This window comes from Melospiza melodia, chromosome 12, assembly GCF_035770615.1.
Source record: "Melospiza melodia melodia isolate bMelMel2 chromosome 12, bMelMel2.pri, whole genome shotgun sequence".
Lineage (NCBI taxonomy): Eukaryota > Metazoa > Chordata > Aves > Passeriformes > Passerellidae > Melospiza > Melospiza melodia.
This window is the reverse complement of record NC_086205.1, coordinates 6833042-6860390: the sequence shown is the minus strand read 5'-3', so window position 1 is coordinate 6860390 and position 27349 is coordinate 6833042. Positions and strand designations below refer to the sequence as shown.

General features: G+C 46.1%; 3 protein-coding genes and 1 long non-coding RNA gene across 5 annotated transcripts in view; 3 read left to right on the top strand and 1 right to left on the bottom strand.

The window, feature by feature from the left end:
• Nucleotides 1-3617: 3617 nt before the first annotated feature.
• FBXL12 (F-box and leucine rich repeat protein 12) lies at nucleotides 3618-4869 on the top strand. Its single transcript, XM_063166397.1, has 3 exons — nucleotides 3618-3703; nucleotides 3778-3850; nucleotides 4064-4869. The coding sequence occupies exons 1-3, from the start codon at nucleotides 3618-3620 to the stop codon at nucleotides 4835-4837; spliced, it is 933 nt and encodes a 310-aa protein (XP_063022467.1). The 3' UTR covers nucleotides 4838-4869.
• A 4270-nt stretch (nucleotides 4870-9139) lies between these two features.
• On the top strand, nucleotides 9140-9840 carry SFT2D3 (SFT2 domain containing 3). Its single transcript, XM_063166546.1, has one exon. The coding sequence runs from the start codon at nucleotides 9181-9183 to the stop codon at nucleotides 9838-9840; it is 660 nt and encodes a 219-aa protein (XP_063022616.1). The 5' UTR covers nucleotides 9140-9180.
• Nucleotides 9841-9851: 11 nt separating this feature from the next.
• On the top strand, nucleotides 9852-17761 carry LOC134423530 (uncharacterized). 2 transcript variants are annotated; one of them, XR_010029147.1, is made up of 5 exons: nucleotides 9862-10476; nucleotides 12806-13032; nucleotides 13535-13720; nucleotides 15904-16342; nucleotides 17132-17761. It is a non-coding gene; the product is annotated as an uncharacterized LOC134423530 (long non-coding RNA). The 2 variants fall into 2 exon arrangements; XR_010029146.1 differs by having other exon boundaries at nucleotides 9852-10476; nucleotides 13535-16342.
• WDR33 (WD repeat domain 33) overlaps nucleotides 13030-27349 on the bottom strand; it is a 69071-nt gene continuing 54751 nt past the window's right edge. Inside the window, exons 16-23 of the mRNA XM_063166545.1 lie at nucleotides 27153-27305; nucleotides 25749-26795; nucleotides 21735-21837; nucleotides 20998-21460; nucleotides 17332-17498; nucleotides 17109-17201; nucleotides 16134-16319; nucleotides 13030-13691 (exon numbers count right to left, since the gene is read on the bottom strand). Of these exons, the coding sequence (XP_063022615.1) occupies nucleotides 13462-13691; nucleotides 16134-16319; nucleotides 17109-17201; nucleotides 17332-17498; nucleotides 20998-21460; nucleotides 21735-21837; nucleotides 25749-26795; nucleotides 27153-27305 (2442 nt within the window). The 3' untranslated portion in view covers nucleotides 13030-13461. The remainder of the gene's footprint in view (nucleotides 13692-16133; nucleotides 16320-17108; nucleotides 17202-17331; nucleotides 17499-20997; nucleotides 21461-21734; nucleotides 21838-25748; nucleotides 26796-27152; nucleotides 27306-27349) is intronic.

The following is a 27349-nucleotide window of genomic DNA, read 5'->3' as shown; positions in this document are numbered from 1 at the left end:
CAGTGGGCTGCACACCTCAGTGTTTGCCCAGATCCCTTCCAGGTGGTCCCTGCTGGTTTCCATGCCATGTGCTGGGGCCTGGGGCTGCACCTCCCCATGAGGAGGACTCTGCTCAGCCCCTGGTTGAACTTCAGGAGGTTCCATCAGCCAATTTCTCCAGCTTGTTGAGGTCCCTGAGGCTGCAGCATCATCTTCTGCTGTCTCAGCCATTCTATAGAGAACTGGGACTAATTTTCTCTGTTTGGTTTCTAAACTTTGATATCTTTGATATCTTTGATATCTCAGAAGCAGTGGAAATCAAGGGAATGAGGGATTGAGGACCTCCCGTTTCTATACTTTGCAAAACTTAGTGCTTCATGTCTAACTGATCCTGTGGGGCAGCCAGTGCGAGACTGAGGAAATCTGGGAGCCTCCCCAAGGACTGTGTCCTTGCAGAAGCACTGCTGCTGAAATCACTGAAAGAGCCATGCTTAGTTGAGAGCATCAAGTAAGAGGGACTGGGAAAAGCTTTCTCTTTCTGTTACTAAGGGTGCTCAGAGAGCAGGTGCTGGAGAGCCCACGGAGCAGTAAAGGAGGCCAGGAGGAATCAGTCAGTGAACACCCCGGGAAGAGAAGGCATGACCCCACACACTGGGGCAGGGCGCTGGCTGCAGACCCAGCCCTGCTGGGCGGGCCCCATTCTTTGCCAAAGGCTGGATTGTGAAGCAGGAGCTCAAAATCCCATGAAAATCAGGGAGCCCAAGAGCATTGCTGCTACATTTCTGCTACAGTGCCAGCCAAAAAGCAGCTCAAATGGGGCTGTTGGGTGCTTAATGCTGCCACCTCCCTGTTTCTCCCTGGAGAAGGACTTAGATGGCAGGATTAATAGGACACAACAATCATTCTGCCATTGAAAATGTGAGTATAAAACCTTTGAAGGGTAGAAAATCTGTCAGAGATGTAAATCCTGATCCTGAGTTCTAAGGAAATATAAACTATATAACTATTATTAGTTATATAGACTCTATAACTTAGACCAAAATTACAAAGTGCTTATATAACTTAAGTTATATCAATATATACCTTATAATATATATAGCTATATAACCTGGTATCAATATAACCTAAATAATGACTTTTTATATATCTAAATAACCTGATACCTACATAACCTGAATCATAGCTTTTTATACCTATATAACCTGAATCATAACTTTTATACCTAGTAAACTGATATAAATCAATTTTTATACAATGTAATGGCTGGTATATGGTTAGCTAGTTGCTTAATGCTGAATAGAAAAAGAAAAAAAAAAAAAGAAAAAACCCTCAACAGGTGCATAGTTTTAGAAATAGATAAGTATAGTCTAATAAAAAATAGTAATGATATATATAATACTAATGAAGAGTAGTACCATTACTAAAAATGAATAAATAAACAAACACCTGCTCTGTAGACATTGGTCTGTGGGGATTTATTTCCAGCCTATCTTTTGGGCATCATATGCAGCCACTCTTCTAAGAACCTTAAAACTTGTTTTGGAAATCTATTTCTCTTTGAAGGATTCAGTAAAAATCACTTATGTCAATAAATCTGTTAAAACAGATAGTGAAAGTTGGTGCCAAATTTTAGAGAAAGAAAGGAGAAAAGAACAGCCCATGGTAAGCACCAGTCCCATGTAATTAGTACTGGAGACTGCTGAGGCCATAGACACACAAAAGCAGGTCATGACACACTCTGTGCTTGCCTTAAATCTGGACAAGAATAAAATAACTTGTAATTTTTTCCCTGCTGCCCAGCCCGGCTGTTTTCTGCCGCTGCTTTGGGTTTTTCAGTGCTCTTTAACCGCACACCTGATGTCTGCCCAGCCCCCCGAGGCTCCTGCCAGTTTTTGCTACACTTTGTTTGTCCCCCGGGTGTGCCCACCTCTGCCTCTTGGGATTTTGCTGGTCAGAGTGACCCCAAGATGCGTTAGAAAGTCTCTTTCTCCAGGCTGGCAGTTGAAGAAGGAGTCAGAACTCTTCTATTCTCAGTCTCAAGGTTGTTTATTGTCTCTATAAAATTCTTTCTCCGACCCGCCAAGGTGTGTCTGGCAGGTCAGGTTGAGGGACACAGCCCTGGCCAGCAGCACATCCATCCTCAGAGCCCTCAGGGACTGGCTCTGCCAGACACGGTGGAAGCTTCCAGCAGCTTCTCACAGGAGCCACCTCTGTGACCCCCTGGCTACCAAAACCCAGGCTGTGCAAAACCAACACACTGCTGAACTGCAGAAGTAGATTCAGAGCACAGGCAGCCGCAAGCCCCACGGGGAAGGAGTTCAGTTTGCTTTCTGTCACAACTGAACTTCAGACTCTGAGGCTTCCAGGTGAGAACAGCCTTCAGCTGTACCTTCGTGGCTTCAGCAGCAGTCCTGGCTCACTTTGCAGAGCTCAGCATCCTGTACTTGACTGACACAAATCTTACACGTATTCTGCCCTGATGCCTGTGAAGATTCACCTCCTCAGAGAGACCAGGGTGTCACCAAAGCCATGAAAGTACAGGGACAAGTCTGGCAATTGCTGCTGCTGCCACTATAAGTGCATGGCCAGAGCCTCCTCCCACCAGAGAAGATCCTGTTTGCACCTGTATAGAAGCAGCTCATTTGCTGGTCAGACTTTCAGAGAAATCTCCTCAGGCTTCTCCCTTCCTGTTCCATCTACCCGGTGGATGTGAAAAAAGGTGACAGAAATCTGCCACCAAATGCAGCAGAATGACTTCTGCACGGCAGGACAAGGAGATCTCTGCCCAGAGACCATTAGTTGTGGGCAAAAAGCACTCGGTGTGGGCTACAAAAGAGAGACAAGTGTGTGTCTGGGGTCACTGGGGTAAGGAGGCTGGCATCAGTGTGAAATGCACTTGTGAAGGCCATGGGGTGTCCAAATAAAGAGAAAATACAACAGTGTGTGTCCACAGTGGTGAGAGGGAAAGAAAACAAGCAACAACTCCAAAGTGCTCTCTGATGAAATGTGTCATGTTCTAGAGGACAACGAAGCTTTGCAGAGGAAGGGACAGAATATTTTACCGGCTCAAGCATCCTCCTGAGGTCAGAGTTGGATGTATTACTTTGTATTCTCTTCTTCCCGGGTTGCAGCTACACCCTGCAGATATTCCAGGCTCTTCTCTGAGAGTCAGGACAGCTGTTCCCGTCCTGTAATGGCCTGCTGGGCATCCAGAGAGGAAATTATGTGAGCTGGTGCCACGTGAACATTAGAAACAACAGATCAGGGAGAGTGACTGGGCCAGGAGTGGTCAGTGCTAAGCCACTACTTCTCCTCCGAGAGACACCAAGGGGGGCAGTGCCAGGAAAGAAGAGGCACTGGAGATGGGGTGGCGGCGGGTAACGGGACAAGAGGCACGGAGAAGCGGGGACAAGAGGCACCGAGCAGGGGACTCGGGAACGAGAGGCACCGTGGGACGGGCGAGGCTGGATGAGACACTGAGGCTCAAGGCGGAGGAGCGAGGCGGCACCGGGAGGGGCTGTCGGTAAGAAGGGGGTTAAACAGGGAGGTCCCGAGCCCAGCGGAGCACCGGCACCTGCGAGGCCGCGCCCGCGGGCCGGGCCGGGGCTGGTGAGGGCTTTGTTGTAGCAACGGCCGCGATGGCGGCGCGGCCGGCCCTGCCCGACTCGGTGCTGGTGCAGGTGCTGGCGCTGCTGCCGCTGCGGGACCGGCTGCGAGCGGCCAGGTAGGGTCCGGCCGGGCGGGAGCGGCCGGCTGCCGCCTCCCCGCCGCGGCGCTGACGGCCATCGCCTCCCGCAGGGTGTGCCGGCGGTGGCAGCAGCTGGCGCAGGACCGAGCGGTCTGGACACATGTGGATCTGAGCCCTCACCGGGTACGGGCCGCCCGTCCGCACCGGGAGCGGGGCGGGGAGAGAGCCGCGGTGGGCGGGAGGGATGGGGGAGGCGACATCACCCCACTGTGCCACTGTGTCACCCCACTGACACTGACCGCGGGGTGAGACCGCCCCGCTGCGGGCAGGAGCTGGGGGGACGGGGCTGCCCTTCCCCAGCCGTGCCTGGAGCCGGGCCCTGTCTTTCTCCCGCAGATCAGCCGCCGCACGCTGTGGCACCTGGTGCGGCACCGCCTCCCCGACAGCCTGAGCACGCTGCGGATGCGGGGCGCGCCTCGCTCCGGCGGCAAGCAGCGGCTCCTCTCGCCGGCACTGCTGGCTGCGCTTCGGAAGCGCTGCCCCCAGCTCCATCGGCTGTGCCTGACCGAGACCGACCTCCGCCACGTCCCGTACGAGAGCATGCCCGCCTCTGTCACCACGCTGGAGCTGAGCCTCTGCGACATCCCCGACGCCTGGTTCTGCGTGTCCCCTTCGGTGCCGCCGCCACAGGTACAACACCTCGCTATCCACAGCATTCCCACCTTTTCTGACCATCATCTTCTTGACATTTCCTCACAGAACCACTTGAAGACGCTGAGCCTTTGCGGCACCTACGGCGTCACTGATATGGGGATCCAAGCGGCAGCCCCGCACCTGGAGGAGCTGGAACGCCTGACCCTGCGGCACTGCATCATTGGCGATGCTGCCATGGTGTTCATCGGGCGGCACATGAAGCAGCTCCGCCACCTGGAAATCAGCAACGCCTACTTCCTGACAAACAGGGGGCTGGTGGCTATCGTGACACTGGAGCGCCTGGAGACACTGTGCCTTGACCTCTATGATTTGGTCTCTCTTGGTACTGTTATCGCTTTGCTGCAAGTGCTGCCTCGCCTGAACCACCTCAAATTAGGTGGAACTTGCTTTGAAGATGAACTCCTCGGTAAAATCCAGGAGAATTTTCCACATTGCACCATATCTCACACTCTGTGACCACCTGAAGTTCCTTAGTACACCTGAAGAGCACTCCCTTTTTTTTTTTTTTTTTTGGAAAAGCCTATTTTCCTGTAGCTTTGGGCCAGAATTCCCATTGGCTGTAAAATACTACATTTTTTCACATAAATATAGTAAAAAGCTTGTAATGTAAATAAGTTTTTTAACAAGCTTTTGGTAGGATTCCCCCCTCTGTGTTTTCCATGGATCAGAGGAATAGGAAGGCTGGGAAGCACACTCAGCCTTTGGGAAGCCCACTGACCAAAACCTGACTGGTGATGACAAGTTTAAGCTCTGTCTGCTCCTCTTTCTCCACTGCCAAGGATTAGGCAGCAGCTTAAGGAGTGCAGAATTCGAGAAGTGAAGTGAAGCACCCTTCTGTCACGGAAAAAACAGACCTGGCAGCCAAACCCTCACAAAATTCCTTCTCCTTTCCTTCAAATTCAGATCTTCAACTCACTTGTCAGACTGGCCATGAAGATTCCTGAACACCTGGTCCCAAGGGCCAGACATCCCCTTTGCCCTCAGGCATTGCTGGGGCTGCTGTTACCTCTGGGTTTTCCTGGCAACATCCACATTTTCTCATCACCTTTTATTGTCTGTGTTCACATCCTCTTCCTCCCCCATCCCCCAGTATCCTAACACCAGATAACCAGCTCAATTTTATGTTGTTATTCTATATTTTTTGTCAAAGTTTTTAGGCAAATATTGTATTTATTTTAAAAAACTTGCAAGCTTTTAGCCTTCATTTGAATCCTTGTTTTTAGGACTTGTTTTTTTTTTTTTTTTTTTTTTTTTTTTAACCTGCTTCAGCATCTCTCCTGCCCCTTAGGACAGCTTTCCTTGTGACAAGAGCATCCCACAGGAAACAGAGCAGGACAACTAATGAATGCCTCAGTCGAGCCTTTTCTGCCCTGTTTTCATCCCAAACGCCCCCTGCCCTCCATTCAGCTGCAGCACATGCAATAAACCTTTGGGTCCAGGATGGCAGTGACCCTCCCTGTGGTGAAATCCTCATTGCTGTCAGGTGGCCTTTGTGCCTTTGCCTCTTTTTTGTTCCTAGACCCAGTCTCAGGGTAGCTTCAGGGCAAATATCCAAAGGTAAAACGCTCCAGCTGTGCTTTGGAAAGCGTCCCAAGGCTGCTGACTTAGTAACTACCACTCTGTGTTTATCCCAGACAAGGAGATTAACACTGGTGGAATCAGCCTTATTAAAACCTCCAGCATTCCCTGTTCCAGCTCTCTGAGGTGGGGAGGGACAGTACAACAGGAAAAGGGGAAATCAAAAACAGCAAAAATCCATCAGTCAGTCAAGGCACAGTGAGAGGCAGCAAGAACCTCAGTGTTCTCCTGATCTTTGCAATCCCAATGGCACAACAACAGAATTTAATGTCCCCACAGTCACAACATGCCAGTTTTCCATTCACTGACTGCTAAATAGGGAACAGCAATTACAAACTGATATGGTGCAAAGTGGAGTGGTTTAGGTTTGGAAGCAGGGGGGGAGCTGTAAATATGGGATTACCATGGGCAAATTAGGGGAACAAACAACTGAAAGGTTTTTAATCAGCAGTTCTGGTTCTGCTCACCCTCCCCACATACCTGCCTGAAGCTCTTTGGAGGGCTGTTCTTGACCTTTATTTCTTCTGATTTCCAAACTCAAGGGGTTTCTACTCAGTCCATCTCCATTTCATCTTTTGCTGACTTGAGCATTTCTTCCTCCAGCCCCACCTTCTCAGTGTCCATATACACATCATTACATCAAAGCCCAAATGTTCTTAAAAACACACAATAAATGAGTTTAGCTCAGAGACAGCTAAACCTTCAGCAAAGCAAAGACAAAATTGGTTTTGGCCAGCAACAGCTTTCTCAGCTGGCACTTTTGTGAGCTACACTTTTGCCCGTGGTTTTCAAGTTTGTTGCTGGATTCCATGAGAAAGAAAAAAATTATTAGCATAGAGGAATTGGTTTTTAGTGTGGTGCAAATAGGAGTTTGTTCTTGGAAGGGGAAGGTCAGTGAAATCTTTCTGTTCTGACACAGATTATTTGAGAGCAGTGACGTTTTGAACTTGGCTCTGCAATTTGGGTGGTTTAGAGCTAGAAAAGGTGAATTTCCTTCTTTTGCAAGTGCACACCGCCATCGTGTGGTGCGCTTTGTGAGCGCTGACAGCGCCCAGGTAAAAATCACACCCTCTGTCCCGGCACTGTTATTGTGGGAGCAGCTGGTGTAGGGATTCCTGAATCCTCGAGACTGAGAGAATGTCATCCTGCATATCGCTGGGAAGGAATCGTCTCACTGTTGGCTGGGCAGTTTGTAGGCTGCAAAAGAAAAATTCCAGCACGGCCTCTTTCTCCTCTAGAACATTTTCTGGGATATGAACTGCTGAATATTCTTAGTTTTGTAACTGGACTCTGTGAGGCTGCAAGGGGAAAGAGAAGACCAGTGCTTACTTTTTGTTTTAAGACCTACAGTAAAAGAAGCACTACTGGACATGTTAAGTTTTGAAGCTGGGTTTTGGAGAGTGAAAGTGATGTGATGGTACATGAGGTTGAGCAGGAAAATTCATGACTCCAGAGTGTGGTTGCTTTTCACAGGATGTTAGTTAAATGTTGAGACAGCACCAGCCTGCTGAACCACTGCTGGTCTGCAGCTTCAGGTGCAATATTGTAGTTTTCTTCTCAGCTTTCTACCACAATATTTGCTGCATCTCAGAGTCTAAAGATAAACAGAATTGTTTCAGTATGAGTCTTGAATGGGAACCTGTGCCAGCACTGACAGTGTTCACTGACCTTCCTCCTTATAACCAGAATTTGGAAAGTAATTGTGGCAGTCCCTCTCCTCTTGCAGCCTTTAAACCATGGTGCTCTGCAGGTGAATTCTCAGCCTTATGTAGCATCTCACAGTCTGAAATGTCAGTTTACTGTGGTGCAGAACAGTGTCTCTGCACAGAAGCACTCCAGCACATTGCACTTGTGGAGGTGCAAATCAAATGTCCAGCATGGGCTCCTGGATGGGAATTACAGCGAATTTCCACAGCAGGAAAGCTCACAGCCCCAGTGTTTCAGGTACAGATGAGAGGCAGCCCAGGGGAGCTCAAGGCCAGTGGGACCCCCATGTCCTGGCAGCTTCTGTTTGGGAGCAATTCTTGGTACTAAAAAGTACTACTAGTAGATTACAGCATAACACAAAGTGCAGGATATCAAGGTACCTATATTAAAACTAGCAAAAGAAACAATATTGATTAGGAGTCAAATGTAACTGACCACTGAAATGATGATAATGTACACAGATTCCTTGCACTTAACCTTCAGGGGAGTAACTGCAAAGCAGGCAGCCCTGGTCATAGGAGAAACTCTGCACAATTCCAGAAAAAGTACAGAAAATTTCTGCTTTGTCAAAGTTTGGTGCAGCTTTTATAAAGTGAGGTGTCTGTCAATCAGATATCCAGCTTTATCTTCCAGATGCCAGACCAGTCTTAACCCCATGGCACCAAAATAACTCAATACAAGACAGCATGTCCTGTTTGAGATATCTGATCAGTTAACAAGCAACAGATAAGCTCTTGTGTGGGGCGAGAGAAGTGGAATCTCACTGTCAGCCCTGGCTGCCTGGCTGGAAGGAAGGAAAGCCCCAGTGTCTGTGGGGCAGCTGAGAGGCCACCCCCAGGAAGCCAAGGCCAGTGAGACCTGTCAGTCTGGCAGCTTTTGTCTGGGAGTAATGCTCGGGTGTTCAGTTTTGGGAGGTGGAATCTCAATTTCAGCCACAGAAGCCTGGCTATGGAAGACTGTTTCGGTGCTCCAGTGTCTGTGGGCAGCTGGGAGCACTCCCATGGCCCTGCCTGTACTAACCCTGGGAGGCTGAGGCTGCCCCTCACCACCCCTGGCCCTGCCCATCAATCACTCTGAGTGGATGCCTCTACATGTCAACTACTCTTAGTACCGCCTGTCAATCCATCTCCTGGGCTGATCCCGCCTGTCAATCACTTTTAGTCCTGCCTGTCAATCACTGACAGACTAATCCCAGGCTTATAGCCCTTCGCGCCAACACAGCCCTCAGGGAGCCCAAGACAGCCCTCACAGCCCTCACAGCGCAGAGCTCTCGCAGTCTCCACAGCCCCCACAGATCCCCTCGCCCTCATCGCCCTCTCAGCTCCCCCAGCCCTCAGAGCCCTCACGACCCCCGCGCACGCGCCCTGCGCCCCACGCTCCCCGGCGCATGCGCGCCGCTCTCCCCGGCTTGCGGCCGCGTGTTCTGCCGTGCCCCGGATGTGGCCCCTGCCCGGGAAAATGGCGGCGCCGGCGTGGGCGGAGGGAGCGCTGTAGCGCCCGGTGCCGTCCCCGCCATGGCGGACCTGGGCCGGCAGCTGCACGAGTACCTCGCGCAGTCCAAGGCCGCTGCTGCCGCCACCGGCCCCAGCGCGGTCCCCGCAGCGCCGGCGGCCGGCGGCTCGCAGGAGGAGGCGGGGGACGGCGGCGGGCTGCGGGCCTGGCTGGGGGCGCTGAACCCGTTCCCGCCGGGCAGTGCCCCGGGCGCCACGGTGTGGCCTTGGACGGGAGAGGAGGACCCGTGGCTGCCGGGGCTGTCGCGCTGGCAGCGGCTGGCGGGCAGCGGGCTATGCGTGCTTCTGGCCGCGCTGTGCTTCGGGCTGGCCGGGCTGTGCGTGCCGCTGCTGCTGCTGCGCGCCCGCAAGTTCGCGCTGCTCTGGTCGCTGGGCTCGCTGTGCGCGCTGGGCGCCGCCGCGCTGCTCCGCGGGCCCGCCCGCCTGCTGCGGGAGCCCGGCCGCGGGGCGCTGCTCTACCTCGGCGCGCTCTTCGGGACGCTGTACGCCGCGCTGGCGCTGCGCAGCACCGCGCTCACCGCGCTGGGCGCCGCCGCGCAGCTCGGCATCGCCGCCACCGCGCTCCTGGCCGCGCTGCCCGGAGGTGCCGCCGGCCTGCGCCGCCTGGCCGGGCTGCTCCGCGCCGCCGTGTGCGGCCGAGGCAAGGCGGCGCTGCCGCTGTGAGCCCGGCGCGCCGGGGAGGAGCGGCCGCGGCCCCGCGGGAGTCCCTCGCGCACGGACCCGGATCGCCAGCCGACTCCCAGACGGGAACGCCGCTTCTCTTCGCCTCCTCCGCGTCCCGGCGCGTTTTCCTCGCCAGCGCTCGAGGAGCAGCAGCAGCGGGGCTGGCAGCCCGGAGCGGCCCCGGTGACTCGGAGCTGCAGTGCGCGGTGTCAGCCTGCCGAGCCGCCCCCGGGCTCGGTATCTGCCTCACCGCGCTGCCAGCTCCATAGCCACGGCTTGGCACCGCTCCACCTCTCGGTGGGGAGCTGGCAGCGTCCCGCTCGTTCCCCAGCCCGGGGCCGTGTGGCGGCGGCGGCTGCGGAGCGCGGTCGGAGCCCATGCGGCGGCATTGAGGACTGAGGAGCGGCTGAGGTGCGCAAGGCTGACGGATGCTGAAACACGAAGATGATTTAGCAAAACGCGATCGAGGCTAGGGGAGAACACTGAAAAGTTAACTGGTATTACCTCATTTTGTGCTGACCCCTACACTATGAACACATACTGGTTTTGCTGTCACCTCAGACCAGTGGTGAATACGAAGACTGTGGCCACTGAACTGCATTTCTCTCTATAAAGCAGCTTTAAAATAACCATCCAGTAAGTGAAACAAACTTTCCTGGGGCTGTGGGTGACAAACACTGCCCGTAATTGTAAGGGGAGGGGGTGTTCCTGCATGATGATGAGAGGATGCAAAGTGCTGATGTTGGGTAACAGCATCGGCGTTTGCAGGTACTGCTGTAAGGGACCAAACTGGGCTTTAAAGCGGGAGCTTCAGCTGTTACAACTTCATTTTTGTGTTTAGATATTGCTCTCTGAACTTGGGCAGGAGTTGCTTACTTGTCCCAGCCTGACCTTCAAAAATAGATTTGCCAGTAACTGGAGCTCTGCTTCAGTGCCGAAACTGAGCTGCCTTAGAGGTGCTGAATTCAGGCTGACAGAGCTGGCTGCTCCTGCTCGGGCCGGGCACTGGACCCGTGCAGGGAAATGGGACCCGGGGCCTCACTGCACAGAGCCCACAGGGAGTTCTCACTGAGCATTTGTGCCTCGTGGAGAAATAAAGCCACTGCAATACTTACCTGCTATCACTATTTAGTTTTAACAGATTTACCAAATACTTTTCTGAATTAAACTGAAATTGTTAAAGGGGTGCTTAAGTGTACATTTTAATAAAAATATTTGTGTCCAATTGTCAGTATAGACATTTCACTAATTTTTTTTCCATTAAGAATGTATATCAGAGCTATCAGAATAGCATTAAATTAGCTCTCTTGTTTTTACAATTTTTAAATTACAGTATATAAAATTAATTTAATTCCTAACAGCAGTGTAAAATTAAATTTGAGACAACCTCTGAACTAACAGGTAGAGCATAAGAGTCTGTGTGCAGCACTGGTAAAATAACATGACCTGAGGAATACAGAAGTATAATCCCATTAAATAACTGTGCCCATTTCCCAGTAATAGTGGGTCATGGTATCACAGAATGGGAAGCCATTTCTGTATCTTCTGCTATGCTGTTACCTTTTAAGATTCTGTAGAAACTACATCTAGTAATCAAATTTTCTTAGGACTTTTTGAGCATATGATTGTGAAATACTCAAAACTCCATTTAAAAAGCTGCCCCTTGAAGAGCATTACTTAAGTACCACAGTTGTTTACAGAATTAGACAGTCATCAGAGGAAATATAAGTTGTCTAGATAAAGCTGAGTTTTCTCTTGTTAGATACACTTTACCTTGTTTTGGTAGAGGACTGTGGTTTAATTAAAGCCTAAAGCTCATCCTCTAACTCATATGGTCTTAGACCTCAGCCCCTTAAACATAAATTTGCCTTGCAAAATAAAAAAAAAGAGGGCAAGCTTTCCTCTTTGCCAGTGATTAAATAACTAGTATTTCTCATGAAAACTTCAGGACAAATCCCAACTCCCAGACCAACACCCAAAGTGCCCAAAGTCCTTCAGATAGAGCTGAACAGCATTTTTTCTCAAGGGACAAACTGTCATATCTGATGCATCTCAGTTGTTTCTAGTTAATTCCTTATAGACCATTCTGTCTCTCCTGACCCCTATGACAAGGATTTTATAGGCTAATGATCAGTTACAATTTTCAAATGTGATTTGGTACACTAGAAATTAAAAACCAAGTAAAAAGTGACTGACTGGACCAAGAGAACAGCAGTTAAGCATCTGTGCTTTGGTGTCTTTGAGGAAGATGGGACATCAGGACTTGAGCCAGTCTTTGGTAACCCTGCAGCAGCTCTGTGTGTTACTGGGCTGCAGGAGCCTCTAGAACTGCCTCATCCTGATTATAGCCTCAAATTCAAGGCAGGAGAGAGGGAAGCCTGGTAGTGCTTTTTCATTATATGCTCTACTTTCAATACAGGACCTTCCTGAGGGGTACCTGTACAATAAGTACTTAGGTGATAACATTTTCACTGAGGCTTTAGGTGCTAAAGGAGCCTTCTGATAACACAGTGGCTGGAGATGATTAATAGGAATGATTTATGGGGAAAACAAACTCATGGTTGCTAAGCAGCTTTATTATGAAATGTGGGAAATAGGAATAACTCCTCTCATTTCCCTCCTTTAGTAAAACCAAGTAACAATATCCTAAAGAAAAAGACACTTAAAAAACTTATTATTGAAGTGATATATTGCACTTCAGCAATTACTGCACCAGACTCTGCTGAACACCCATAGCTTTAAACAGTGTGTCACACAGCTGCTGTAAAACATACCAATCAAGCTGCTAAACTTTGTCTCAGTTTCTGTAAACAGATGCTGTTCTGAACAAAAATCTGTGGCTTGCTAGGTGAAGTGCAGAATGCCAATCTTTGCTGTGATGTCTGTCTTAGGATCCAGGTTATGTAACTCACGCTATGTCTTTGACAACTTGTTCTAAACACTATTCCACTCTTTTCTGTTTCAGGATGGCAGACAAGCAAGCAGTGGTGATTGCCTGCATTTTGGAATTTTGACCTCAGCACCATTGCAGACAGCTGTGGCTAAAGGTGAAAATGAAACTCCTCTGTACATGATAAACCAAAGCCCTAGGAATCATCTCTCAGTATTTTAACTGGCTGAGATTTCAGGAGGTAGTACTGTTGCTCCATCTGAAACACAAGTTTGCCTAAATGCAACCCTCTGTAGTAATAGGTGAGTAAAGAATCACACACTGTTGATTTTTTTTGTTAATTTTTGCGCAAATTACATTTTGTATTCATACAAAACCAACGTAACTCTTTGACAAACTGTACATATAGAAACAAGTTTCTGTCTGGAGGTGAACTGAAATCTGTGGAGATGCTCCATGTTCCACAACACTTTTAAAAGAAATTCCAGCTCTTGACAAAAACAAAAAAGTGAGGGGAATGGGAGTGGAAAGAACAAAACAAAGGTAGCTACAATATTGCAGCTAGAGGCAAATGACTGGTTCAGGAAAAGAAAGACCCTTGTTAGGAACTAATGCACATTCAGTTATCCCAGTTAAGAATCCAGGTTCGTGGCATTGCAGGTGAGTCCAGAGTAGCAGTCTATTTAAATATTGTCCCACAAGGACTGGGCATGACCCAGTCAAAGCCTCTTCTATCGGCCCCGGCCGCCCCGAGATCCTCCTCTCCGGGACTGGCCAGAGTTCATGTTATTTCCTCTTCCCCAGTTGCTGCTGCTCCTTCCTCCTCGAGAAGGGTTATTGCCTGCCCCAGGGCCTCCACCAAAGGCTTCCTCCCTGTGGAATCCATCGTGGTGGTCTCCATCTAGAGAACTGGACCTCCCAGATTTCGGCGCTCTCTGTGAAGGTCCCGAATTTCCTCGTCCTGCAAAGGAAGCATAGCCAGTTACTGGTGTGAGTTTGAGCTGAGTCTCTTCTCAGACATGCCAGACACTGAGCTGCTTCTACTGTGGTGCCATCATTCATAAACCAGCTGCAGCTGAGACCTGCAATTTTATGCCTCCTCCCTCAGTACAATTTTCTTACACAGATTTAGTGTCTCCATTACAGTTCAGAAAGTGGACAACAATCAATTCGTTGGGAATTAGAGGAGCTTGTATTTGATACTGTCAGCAGGCACTGAAATGAAGTCAGAATAATGATAGCTTTTCCTCCAAAACTGCCAGTTCTTGTGCTAACAATGTGGTTCTCTCCATGTTTTCATTGCAAAATACTTTTTTTTTAATCCTAAACAAAGACATTGCACTGTTGACAAATTGAGACAGTTGAGGCTGATGGTGAAGATCGTGAGTAACATTACTGTTTTGTTCAATTTTTTGCTAAAAGTAATAGAAAAATGCTTTATTTTACTACTAACCTGGAACAAAAAGTACTCAAGCTCTTACTGCCAGGAATGGAATGTTCTAATTCTCACAGAACAGAATTTTCTAATTCTCACATACCTTTTCCTTTTATATATTTCCTATGAACAACAAAAAACCCCAACCCAATTCATTAGCCTATAATAAGAAGCAGTATTTTGAGAAAACAAAATCAGTTGTAACTTTGTTTAAGGACACATACTACAGCTAAATTCAGGTATTTTTGCTGCACTTTAGCAAGAGTGATTTTTGTTGACTGGATGGTTCCATGTAAAACAGTCACCAAATTGTTTCACAGAAACATTCATGAAGTTTTAATCTCAAAAGACTTTCCCAATACAACTGAAGGTGACACAGACCACATATGAAGAATTGTTCATGGTTTATCAGGCTTTCTGCCATCATTCTAAACTTTCTTTAGCACATTATGAATTAATTACACACTTGTGCCTGGAAAACAATTGTTTTGACTTTAACAAAGAATCTGACAGAGTTACCACAATCATTACTGAAGCTGGAAAAGGAATCTTTACAGATTTGATAGATGCTGGCTAAATTGAGAACTGCAGCATGTGATATGGAAGGAAAAATAATGATAGAGAAGTTTTATCAGCAGAAGTTTTATCAGAGAAGTTTTATCAACCTGGGAACAGAGTCCATGCAGAGGGGGAGTGACAGGCAGTTAAAACTGAATGAGCTCTCACAGTGGTGAGAGAAGTGGGCTGGGATTCAGTGTTCAATGGCATCAGAGACAAAGCTGTGCAGTCTGACAGCAACAAATCCAGCTGCAGGCTGCCAGCTCAGCAGCCAAATGAGAAGGATGTTTGTCACTGATCACTACCTGACAGTGGGTAGTCAATGTGAGGACATTAAAGTATTTACACAAGAGAACAGAAGCCCTGAGATCTGTAAGAAATAGGATCAAGAACTGGTGTGATGCTAACAGCACTGACTCCAAAAGAATGTGTTCTGTGGGTTACAGAAACATGGGACCACTTAGAGGGAACTACAACACCAGGAACTGTGAGGAAAGAATGGAGAAAGTGGAACAAGTACAAGAGAACTGTAGAAATGCATGGTTACACCACATCTTAAACAGTGTGTGCAATTCCTAGTTACCTCATTTAATTTAGAAAAGGATAATTTCAAACTCAAAATAGCGCATACAGAGTAACAAGGATAGTGAAAGAGAACAGTTTCTAGAAAGAAGAAAAAAATCAGAGCTCTGACTTGGAGAAGAGCTGGTTCAGGCTGGAAGTGGTGGAGTTCAGTGCAATCAGAGGTGGCATTCAGTAATAACAGGAACCAACATTCATTACCACACAAGACATCAAATTAAATTAGTGAATGATAAGTATAGATCAAGGGAAAAACAATTTCCCTCTTTTTCTTTTAAAGCATAGTCTGCTTCAATTAAGTTTTAGAAGTCTGTCCATGGATGTTGTATATATCAAAAGTTTAGATGATTCTTACACAAAAGGTAACTGGAAAGCCATTAAATATAAAAAAAATGTTTTAGTAAGTGAGATCTTAGAGGTTTAGAGAGCACTTCAGGGACATATCACTCTAGGCTCAATGTTCTTAAATTTGAGTTAAAGAATAACATCACAAGCATTAATATTAATAAACAACTATTCTGAAGATGAGAGAAAAATGCTCTTAATGAGTTTTCCAGCTGGAGTAACAGGGAATCAAAAACCAACTACTTTTCAACAGGGTAATAAAGAAGAGGATTCTGCAGTGCTGGAGACAAGATTTGGATTTGATGTTTGAAAATCCCTCTGTTCTTATGTTCCTGTAAGACTGGTCTGTAACTTCCCAGCTGGTAACATCAGATATTTACCAGCTCAGCTTTATCCCCTCTGAACAGAGAAGTTCTGGATACACTTAATACTGAAAATACATTCCAGTGTTACATAAGGGTTGCAATCAAAGGGGCTTTTTACCTTTGCCCCTCTCCTCTGGAGGGCCACCTGGAGCATCCATGTCCCTGTGGTCAGAGGTTCCTGGTCCATCGTGCCAGGGACGTTTCCGTGGTGGCAGTGAGGCCATGTCCATGCCCTGGAGTGAGGAGGAACGTTCTCTGTTGGCTGGAGAGTGCCCATCATGAGGAGGGTGATCTGGACGAGGACCTGTGCATGAAAACACAAGATAAGTAATGTTTATTGCATCATTATTCTTTATTTTTGAAGGCAGCCACATAAATTTACAAACTGCCCACACTGTTTGGCACACAGTTTGAAGTTAAAATTATGTAAAGCTTCTCCTCTGTCCCATTTTCAGTAAAAAACCTAAAGGTAAAACATAAGCTAAAACATAAAAAAATAAAGGTAAACCAGCTTTTAAAGATGATGGGAAAGAAAAATGTGGCATATAAAAAGTGTTCTTTCCAGTATAAGATACTTCCATGTATTTTAGAGACAATCACACCTTTATTTATTCATGTGTCACTTGTGCTTTGCTTTCTATGGTATTCTACAGCTCTGTCTTGCCCCATATGGGGCTGCCTTTAGTAACACAACTGCAAATACAAGCTGTCAGACATTGCAGCTGAAAAGATACCAACACAGAGAAAGATTACTGTTGGCATTAATAAAGATATTCTAAAAAACCCCATGACATGTGATTCAGTCATCCAGAGGTGATAGTTGCCTGGGCAGTTCTGGACTGTACAAGAACACAACTGAAAATCAAGGCTTTAAGACCACAATCACTTTTATCCAATAAGCTGTATTTAGAGACAGTTAAATTCTGTATAGTTCTTTTTTCCTAAATTTAAAGACCAAACAACTGCATTTGGTTTTTCTCATGGTAAATTACTGGTAACAAATGTGAGGTACAGGAAAAATACATGATTTTTAAAATATATTTTTTTAAGTTATTATATTGTAGAAGTCTACAAACCTCACCAAATTTTTTACCTGGTTCTCTGTTTCCATCCCAGGAGTCTGGTTTCCTCCCTCCTTCGAAGCGTGGGAATTCATCTGGAGTAGGAAGCAAACCCTTCCGAGCTCCTGAGCAGTAAGAGAAGCAGGGGACAGGAGTGAGAAGAGACATTGTATTCATGAAAATAATGTCACCTGCCCAAGAAGTGCCTTTCCTTCCTCATCCTTGTGTTTCTGTGTGGAAGAACATTGCCCTTACCTCTCGGAGCACCTCGCCCTCGCCCCCGAGCACCATGGTCCCTTCCTCTGGAGTTTTCATCTGGAGAGTCAAAAGCATCATCTGGCCCAAAATCTTCAGGGCCAGGGAAGCCATCTCTGCCCCTGGGTCCCCGGCCCTCGTGCCTCGAGGGTCCTCCTCTTCGGAAGCTACAACAAAGAACAGGATACAAACGTGGCTTTTAGGCATAATTGAGGCAGTTTCATTATCAGCTCATTTCTAAACTGTTTCACTTAATGCTACAGCACATACAGTTACTAGAACAGGATTTGTAGGTGAAAGTGCTCATTTCTGCCTTTGAGCACTTTGATAGTAAGCTTTGTAATCTTCCTCTCATATTTCGTTCCACGATTATGTTGGTTTTTCATACAAGAAAAATATTATTAAACACAGTGCATTCATTTAATGAAAAGGTGGGAAAACAATGAGTGATGATAGATACAAGGTGAGGTAAGGCAAGGCAAAGTGTGAGTTCCCCTTAACTCTGATGCTCTTACATTCCCCTTCCCTTTTTTCCTTTCCATTTCCATCATAAACTGAAAACACAGAAGCAATGAGAATCATGGCTATAACAAAACATTACAGGATCTCATTCCTATTAGTTCTATGATTCTTTTGCCAGACAATTCTGCTTTTCATTCCATTCTTCCAAGTTTACAATTCTAGCAAATGCATCTAGATTGCCCCTGGATCTGCAGGCACAGTGATGGCTGAACAGTGCACAGTGGCATTCTGCAACCTGAAGAGCAGTTTATTTAACTGCAGTAATGAATTTTGTGTTGCAAAATGTAATTATGGGCCTGAAATTGATAACTGCTGTCTAGTAAGTACCAAGGGCATCTTTCAGGAATTTGATTGGGTGCTGCACAGCACCTTAGCTGAGTACAGCTCCTCCAGCACTGCACTGGGGCCTGGGACAGCTCTTCAGAGAGGAGAATGGCTCTTGCTGAGCTGTCAGTGCCATGCCAGGTAAGCCTGCAGCTGGCTGTGTGAGTAACTGGCACTTCTGTTCCTGACACAAGCAGTTCAAACTCCTGGAGGGTTTGCACAGCTCAGCCCTGCCCTGTGAGGGTGTCACAGCCCTGTCTGTCCCAGCCTGGCTGAGGTGTTCGGTGGTGCAGGCACACTGGTGTCCCCACCGTGCCACCCCACGCTACTCTGCCCCCCCTCAGTGACAGCACACGGTGTGGGGCTCTCCTTGCCCAGTGACAGGTGCCTCCCACCTCCCCAGTGCTCCCAGTTCCACACTGGCTGAACTGGAAGCACACAGCATTCCCATGGTGTTGGCTGTGTGCAGCGTCCCCTTCCCCAGCTCATTAACGACACAGTGCATCCTATTACAAGCAAAACTTTAGATACTTTTATTTAGAATTTTAACAACATTAACCTTTTAATTACAAATTTAAATATTTTAACAGTAGTCATAACACAATACAATATTCTTCAACTTTTACATTGTTTTTAATAAAAAACAATAGGTCTGTCTCCACCTCCCAGAAAACAAACACAATACAGAGAGGAGGCTGCTGTGCCTGTACAGGTACAACAGTGGATGGAGGAGTGCTTTGTATGGACCATGAACCATTTACATTAACCTGGATGGTTTGGGAAAACAAACTCAACAGTTTCAGGTACAAATGGTTCAAATAATCACAGAGCAATATTGTTTAGCCTTGAAAGAGCACAGTCCTCTAGAGGTTTCTTAGAGGGCCTCCTGCTAATTTAATACTGATATGGTGTGATTCAACTTAGCTTGGAAATTACCAAGATTTTCAACACGAGGCCCCAGGGCTGCAGGAACAGGGCCTTTCCTATTTCAGGCAACTTATGGACACAGTTGAGTTTTGAGATCTACAAAACCTATGCCTGACACAGCCACAGCTCCTAATATTGTGTTATGGATATCCTTATTTGCCTTTCCATATCAGTCACACATAAAGCCCTGCCTTGCATCGGGTGCAGTTCCTGTTTGACTGCTCTCACATCTTCTTCCCCGAGGCCTAGGACCTTACTGTACACAACTACACACTGTGCAGATTAGCAGGCAGGAAGAGGCAGGTCTCTGCAGTAGAAGCATCATGTTGATAAAGAGTAAGAACAGGACAGGGATGAAAAGGATGGGAAATTAGAGAGAAACACACATACACACATTTGCCTCTCATGCTTGATCAAACCAGTTACAATCTCAATTTCAAACCAAGTCAGCTAAACAAGTGGTTGGGATTAAGTCCACCACAGCATCTGCAGTAAATGGCACCTAGTTCACCTTCATTCCAAGAAAATCATCAAATTTACAAGCACAGTGAGCCTCTTAGAGCCCTGTGCCATTTCACTTCAAACTTTCTGGGCAAACACTTGTACTCTGATAAATAGAATACTCTTAGTTCAAAAGTCAGATTTGCAGGTAACAAGGTTCTTGTTTCCCTTCCTTAAACTTTTTAAAAATCAGGATCATAATAAAATATTTGCCAGTCCCTAAGCATTTTCAATATAGGATCTGAAAAATCTCTACTGAGCTTCTAAAAGTCTTGTCTGCTGTGTCTTTTAGAGTTCTGTGATGCAGACCATTGGACCACTGGACCATCCAACTGGATTTTCTCTGGCTTTACTTTTTAAAAATGGCTTTAATTGTTACCTTCTTTAAGTTACTGTTCATTTCTTTTCATACTCTTCACACAAAAGGAAGTTACATCTTACAGAGCTAGGTAGAAAATAGCTAAAAGAAGAGCTGTATAGATGCAAAGTAAAAGGAATGTAAGAAAATGATTAAAAAGGCAACTAAAACACACAAAATTCACATTATGTGGAGACCACAGCATATTTGTAACAAGCACATGTTCTTATACATAGAGAGTTGGTGGTCAGTGAGAGGCTTAGACCTTGGAGGCCAAATTTCATTTAATTAAACTAACATAAATCTGGAGCAATTTTGCTGATAATTAATTTCAGTGACAGCATTAATTCCTCCATATTTACATTGGTAACTAAAAGCAAATTTATCCCTTTGTGATTTATTCAGAGATTGTGAGCAATGGCAAGGACATTGCTGTAAATCAGATTATTTTTGAGTTCTTCGCTTGGCATTAAGAAATAAGTCAGAAAGAAATAAAATTTCTACAAGCAAATGCATGAAAAAATAGTCTCAACAGTCCAACAGATGCTGTAAGTCTGGCCCTTCTATGTGGCAGTCACATCACTGCTCCTGCTCCTTACAAGGGCATTGCATCTCATCCTACAGTCTCTACAGTCATGCTGTAGTTTGTGACTGGAGACAGAATCTCAAAATCCACTTCTAGCGTTCAAAAGTGTCATTTTAACCTTTAAGTCTCCTCTCAATTTTCATCAAAACGGTCTCAGGTCTTCATCCTGTGTCACTGGATCTTCTCTACAAACTTTCCCCCTTCTCTTTACTTACTGTTTAAAGACACGGAAGCTGCTGTGTACAATGACCATTTTTCAAGTTTTCTTCTATTACTGAATGATTTTTATGGACTCTACACTCAGGTATATTAGAGTTTTCATTTCCTTATTGGTTTCCAGTTTATAAATCTGAAACAGATAGACTCCTTAATGAAAAGGAAACCAGGAATAAAAGAGTTCCCTCCATTTACCCTTTAACCCAAGGAAGAGAAATAGATTTACTCTTACCTCTCGTCTCGCCTTCCTCGGAAGCGCGCGTCCTCGGGATCCCGCGGGTATCTGTCATCTGAAGGTCTCCTTCCTTCCCAAGCACCGGGAGGGCCCCGGTTGGAACCACCTCCTTCAAACTCCCTGTGATCAGGAGGGAAGGGAGGCCCAGGCCCGCCTCGTCTCCATTTCTCATCCTGCAAGGGCGGGCCTCCCCTCCCCTCGAACTCTCGTAGCCGATGGCCGAATCTCTTGTCGGGGTGGAAATCGTCGCGGAAGTCGTCGGGCCGCTCGAAGTCGTCGTGGAAGTCGGGGTGAGGTCCCCGTCTGTCGGGCATGCCCCTGGTGTCCCTGCCATCGCCCCAGTCCTGCCCCCCTCGGAACAGGCCCCTCTCGGGGCCGTGCTCGGGGCCGCCGCTGTTCTGCTCGTGCCGCCGCTCCGACAGCGGGCCCAGGTGGTGGTTGGGTGGCCCGCGGGCGTCGCCTTGAGGGACGAGAAAAATCACAGCACCTTTCTGTAACCATTTCTAACTCAATTCAGTTCACACAGTTCTAGAAAGCATATGGGATACCTTTCACATGAAACAGTATTTCTGGGAAAATTTTTCCTGTATAGCCCAGCCCTCATCTATGGAAGCTTTTCTCTCAGCCAAGGCCCTGGTCTGTGCTGCAGCCATTTCTCCCCGGGTGCAATGCGCTGGGACAGCCCCTCTTTGAGGAGACTGACTCCCAGCAGAACAGACAAGATGTTAAATTACCTTTATTAAGACCAGGTCCTTGGTTGTGAGGGCCCAGACGACCTTGTCCTCCTTGCTGGCCCAGGCCTGGTATCAGTGGAGGAGGACCTGGGTTCTGTCCATCCTGTGAGCATGGAAGAACAAAAGGCACATGAATTCCATGTATAAGTAATTAAAAATTTCTGTAGGAGTGCAAAATGCAAAACAATTTTCTTTCCATAAGGTCTGCATCTACACAGGCTGTACACAGAAGCAGCTCATGTTCCAATGGCTTCAGCCTCAGTTTGCAGACATTCACATCAGTAATGCTTCAGTCACTGAGAAACAAAGCATTTCATAGGAAACAGCTTTGCAGCTATTCACATTTTATCTGTCACACCCAAAGATGATAAATCTCATATTTTTCCTGAGTATGAATATTCTATAAGAATATTAAATTTACAGAGTATTTGATACAAATATTCTGTTCCTCTGGAGGAACAGAGGAATTTTTCTGAGGAAAATATGTAAATTTGTTTGAAAAATATCAGGTACTGATTTATAGGCTGGTAAAGAGCTTCACAGACCTAAACTTCATCTGGAAATGAACAAAAAAGAGAAACTACATATACAAAAATAGATATCAAGAATGTTGGAATGAGGGGACAACAACAGGGCCAAAAGGGAACCTCTTCTCTAAACCTCTGTAAGTTTTTAACACGGAAATACATGAGTTTAATTTTTAACATGATGGCAAAGTTCATTTTTCTTCATTTTAGGATAAAAAAAAAGCAGAGGCAGTAGAGTGGGCAGAGTTTTGTGAGCTTTATGTGATCCCAAAGAAAAAAATAAAGTATATAAGTGGGTTTTGGTATATTTTTCTCATTTTTTGGTGAATTTTAAAGGATAAAATTATGGTGTTTAAATTCAGCTGCTGTCACTGAGTCATGAATGATTTTGACAGGACCCGCCGTGGTGACATTGGTAGGAAAACTGTGTCTGGATGATGTTGTGGTTCTGCCTTTCAACAGCACAAGGCTGACAAAAAGTCATCACTTGGGGTTTGTGCTTGACTGGAACTGAATAGGACATGTACAGAATTCACACCACAGATAAAGAATCCAATCCAAATAAAAATATGAACCAGACAAAGCTGAATCCTGCAGGACTGCAATAGAAAACCTTCCTATGCTGACATGACCAAAAAGCCAATCTCCCCCAAACCCTTACCAGAAACACCTAAAAATGTCATTTTTCTCCTAGACATCTTTAGGCTTGGCCTTCACACTGACTTGTTAAAACCCTTTCAAACTGCAGTCTGGAAATACTGAAAGACCTGTACTCCAGCACACCACTGGGTCATAATTACACTGCTTAACTTCTTCTTGAATCAAAGTTAAATAATTTTAATGCTCTAAATTTATTTTTGAGAAACACTACCTTTTTCTTGTTTCTGGTTGCAAGGAAGCAGAAAGTTTATTTGTGCATTTACTCCATCTTATCTTGAAATATTGTTTTTAATTAAAATTTTATATTCAGCTGCAGTGTAGGTGATAAACACACGAAAACACACAAATATGTACTACAAACTTCTTATTTGCTTTGAGTAATTTTGTAAGAATGTTGGAAAAATAAAGAAAAGAAAAGATTTTGCTTAATGCCCATAAAAATAAAAAAAAACCCTAAAATCCCCCAAAATACTTTCCTAGTGATGGAATGTTGAGTGGAGTCCAGAACAAATCCATCCTGACTAGGTAAGAGCCAGCTATCACAGTGACTCTGCTGTTCCTGAGCAAAACCTTCCTGGAGTTTCAGCATTTCCCATATATTTAGCAGATGCTTACTTAAAATAAATTTTATGGAACTTCTTCCCTGTATGGAAGTGTTTAAGCAAAGCAGCAGTTTTTAGCACTCAGTAAATAACTGTCCTTAGCAGAAACCTTGATTACAAACAAGCCATGCTCTGCCAAGATGGGAACACAGAGCCCTAACTCTGCCTTTTCAAGGGATTTCTGTTTCCAAATTCATTCCAGGCCTCAAACTGGGCTTCAGCTGGGAAATATGCAGAGTTTAGAAAGAGGCACTTTACTAAAAGCTGGAAATGGCCTTGTGCATCCCAGCAAATCCAGTGTACAGCCAGGGCAGGTAACAGTGATGTTTTATATGGAGATTAAACCTTGCAATTATCTGTAATTGTTCTGTGTTAATGTCACAAGCCCTTGACAAAGCAGATATTCACACACTTCTGCTACTGAAAAGGAAGACAAGATTTGTACAGGTTTACAGAAGAAAAAATCCAAATCCAGAAAACAAAACAAATTCAAGTCTATGGCTTTAAAAAATCACATATTGGGGCCATTTTAAACATGCTGTATTCATGTCACAAAGAAGCAAAATGGAGCAAAAGCTGACATTATGAATTTTAAAATATGTTAATTTTTAAAAGCCATTGCCATACTAAAGGTGCACAAGGAAGGAAGAATGGGTTACAATACCTCACTGTGTCATTTTTTTACTATCTGTAAAAACCTTTAAGATAGGCTTGCTATTCAAAGAAAATAACCAGCCACCCATCAAAAGCACTCTAATGAATTCCAAAGTGTCAGTGGCAAGGGCAGGGCAATTATTCTCAAAGAAAAATGAGTTTCCCTGGGACAGTAATGAGAAACAACTCTGCTGGTTTAAGTTATATAGTTGGGGAACAGACACCCCCTTTATGTAACTTGGGTACTTTTGAAATCTCAGCAGCAGTGGCACATTAACAGCCTCCTGGAGGGAATTATTGATTTGTAAGGAAAAAATATTCAAATAAAGCCACAACTTGTGGGCTACTCTGCTTCAATCTGAAAAGGAATCCCTGAGCTAAAGCTCATTTGAATATTCAGCTCCTCATTGTGGTTGGTACTGGACTACACACCAAGTACTCTGCATGTCTAAAGCCTTGACTGAAACTATTGAGTGCAGGTCTAAAACAGACAATTCAGATTAAAAAACACCACACATTTTCTTTTTTTCAATTAAGTATGGGGTTTTTTTCCCCAAACTTCCCTTTCAAAATTCACCCAGAACTGAAGACACTTGAGACAAAGTAAGAACTGGTGCTGTCCAGCCAGGAACTTATGGGAGGCAATAACCACTGAGAGCTCTGTGTGATGTGCAGTAGAGCAGAAAATGGAAATGCTGTGTCCCTCTGTATCCCTCTGCACTTAGAGCCAACTGTTAAGTGCAACCAGAGCTAAGCTGGTTCCAGGTGTGTCAGCATCAATGGCAAATCCACCCCATAGTTTGGATTAACTACTCTGGACAACTGAGAGTTGGCAATACCTTGCTTTAATTAATACATATGACTTTTCTTATGTTCAGTTTCTTGAAATTTGGCTCTTATTAGTGCTTGTCTGCTCCCAATTAAATACCCCACTTAAGATAGTTCAGTTCAGTCTTGAAATTTAAAAAAAAAGAAAAAAAAAAAGGAGTTTCTCTTAAGGTTACATATTTTCATAGCAGACTGATTTCTGTACTACTATTTCCAATAATCCTTTGGTTGGAAGTGACCTTAAAGATCACCTATTTCCAATTCTGCTGTTTCCAAGCTACAGAATCCTTTTTATCATCACCTCAATTTCCCTGAGACCTCAGTATTATGTTTAATACTTTTCTTATGTTGAGTTTCTTGAAATTTGGCTTTTATTAGTGCTTGTCTGCTCCCAATTACATACCCCACTTAAGACAGTTCAGTGTCTTTAAATTAAAAAAAAAAGGGGGTTTCTCTTAAGGTTACATATTTTCACAGCAGACTGGTTTCTGAACTACTATTCCAAATAATCCCTTACCACAGTTATGTCATAGAATCATGAATACTTTGGGTTGGAAGTGACCTTAAAGATCACCTATTTCCAATTCTGCCCTTTTTATCATCGCCTCAATTTCCCTGCGACCTCAGTCCTGCTGGGAATACCCAGCCTCCATTCTCTCAGCTCCTGCTGTGCATTTCTCCTGCACACCCAGTTATCACTCCCACCTTCTGAGAACTCCCCTTGTTCCAGAGACCCCACGTACCTGATTGAAGGGGGGGCGAGGCCCATCCCCCAACAGAGGCGTTTTCTGCTGCTGGAAGGGCAGAGGGCCCTGGGAAGGGTGCGGCCCCCTCGAAGGGTTTGGCTGTCCCTGAGGTCCTTGCATGTTTCCTTGAGGCCCCACCATGGAGCCCTGTGGAGGTCCCTGCTGGCCCTGGGGACCTGGTGGCCCACGCATTTCTTGTGGCGGTCCCAGCATCGAACCTTGAGGCGGGGGTCCCTGAAGGCCCCGCATCTCCTGGGGACCATGTCCTAGTAAACCACTTTGCATATGAGGACCTCTCATTTCTTGTGGATGACCCATCATCATCCCTTGTGGATTAGGTCCCTGGTTATCTCTGGGTCCTGGTGGACCCTGCATCCCTCTTGGATTAAGTCCCATCAAAGGCCCTTGAGATATAGGGCCCTGCATGCCCTGGGATCCCGGAGCTCCTTGCATGCCGTGAGGAAGAGGTCCTTGCATTCCTCGTGGGCCAGGTGGGCCCTGCATTCCTTGACCTCCAGGGGGACCCTGAGGACCCAGGTGACCTTGTGGGCCAGGTGGGCCCTGTGGTCCTAAATGAGTCTGGGAGCCGGGCAGGCCCTGCGGTCCCAAGTGTCCCTGAGGGCCAGCACTGCCCTGTGGGCCTGGGGGCCCCATGGGCCCGTGAGGGCCCGGGTGTCTCTGCATTCCTTGATGTCCGTGTAAATCCTGAGGCCTTGGCATTCCTTGTGGAGGCCCCTGGGGGCCTGGAGGTCCCTGTGGTCCCATGAACCCTTGTGGACCTCCAGCTCCTTGGTGTAATGGACCTTGAGGTCCCATTTGTCCTTGGGGTCCCGGAGGTCTGAACTGTCCTTGTGGGCCAGGAGGTCCCATCTGAGGCATATTCATTGGCATCTGCTGAGGTGGAAGGGGCTGCTGAAAGCCTTGAGGCATCTGTGACATTGGGCCTTGCCCTGGGAAAGGCTGAGGTCCATGGAGAGATCCTCCTGGGGGTGGTGGCTGCACTTGCTCAGCTTGCTTTTGTGCAAGTCTCTCAATCTTCAGTTGCTGTCCAAAAACAAGAGACAGAAAATCAACTAAGCACAGAGGTGTGTTATAACTAAAAATCAGAAAAAGTCATCCAATTTCACAGGAATTTAAGAATGCTTTCCTTGTAACTAACAGAAATCACCAACTGAAGAGAACCACTGGTAAAGTGAGATGTGGGGGCCTCACTGAGGGTTTCACATTATCACACATTAACTGCAATATCCTGTACAATTAGATGCCTTTTTGTAAAAAGTGAAAACAGCCAATCAGGTGAAATTGCTGCAGGAAGCTGCTCACTTTAGTGCTGAAGTCCAAATCTGTCACAGAAAGGACTGAAGCAAACTTATTAATCCCTGTGTTTCCACACATACATACCTCCAGGAGTTGTGGGTTTGTGTATTGAAGTGCTGCCATTTCCTGCTCAATCTCTGCCTGTGATTTCTTCTTCTCCTCCAGCTTAATATCCTCCTTTCTATCATTCAATGGCTCAGGTGGGGGAGGCAAAGGAACTTTATTTTGCATCCATGCCTACAAAGATCAGGAAACACAAGATTAATTCTGTAAAACAACAT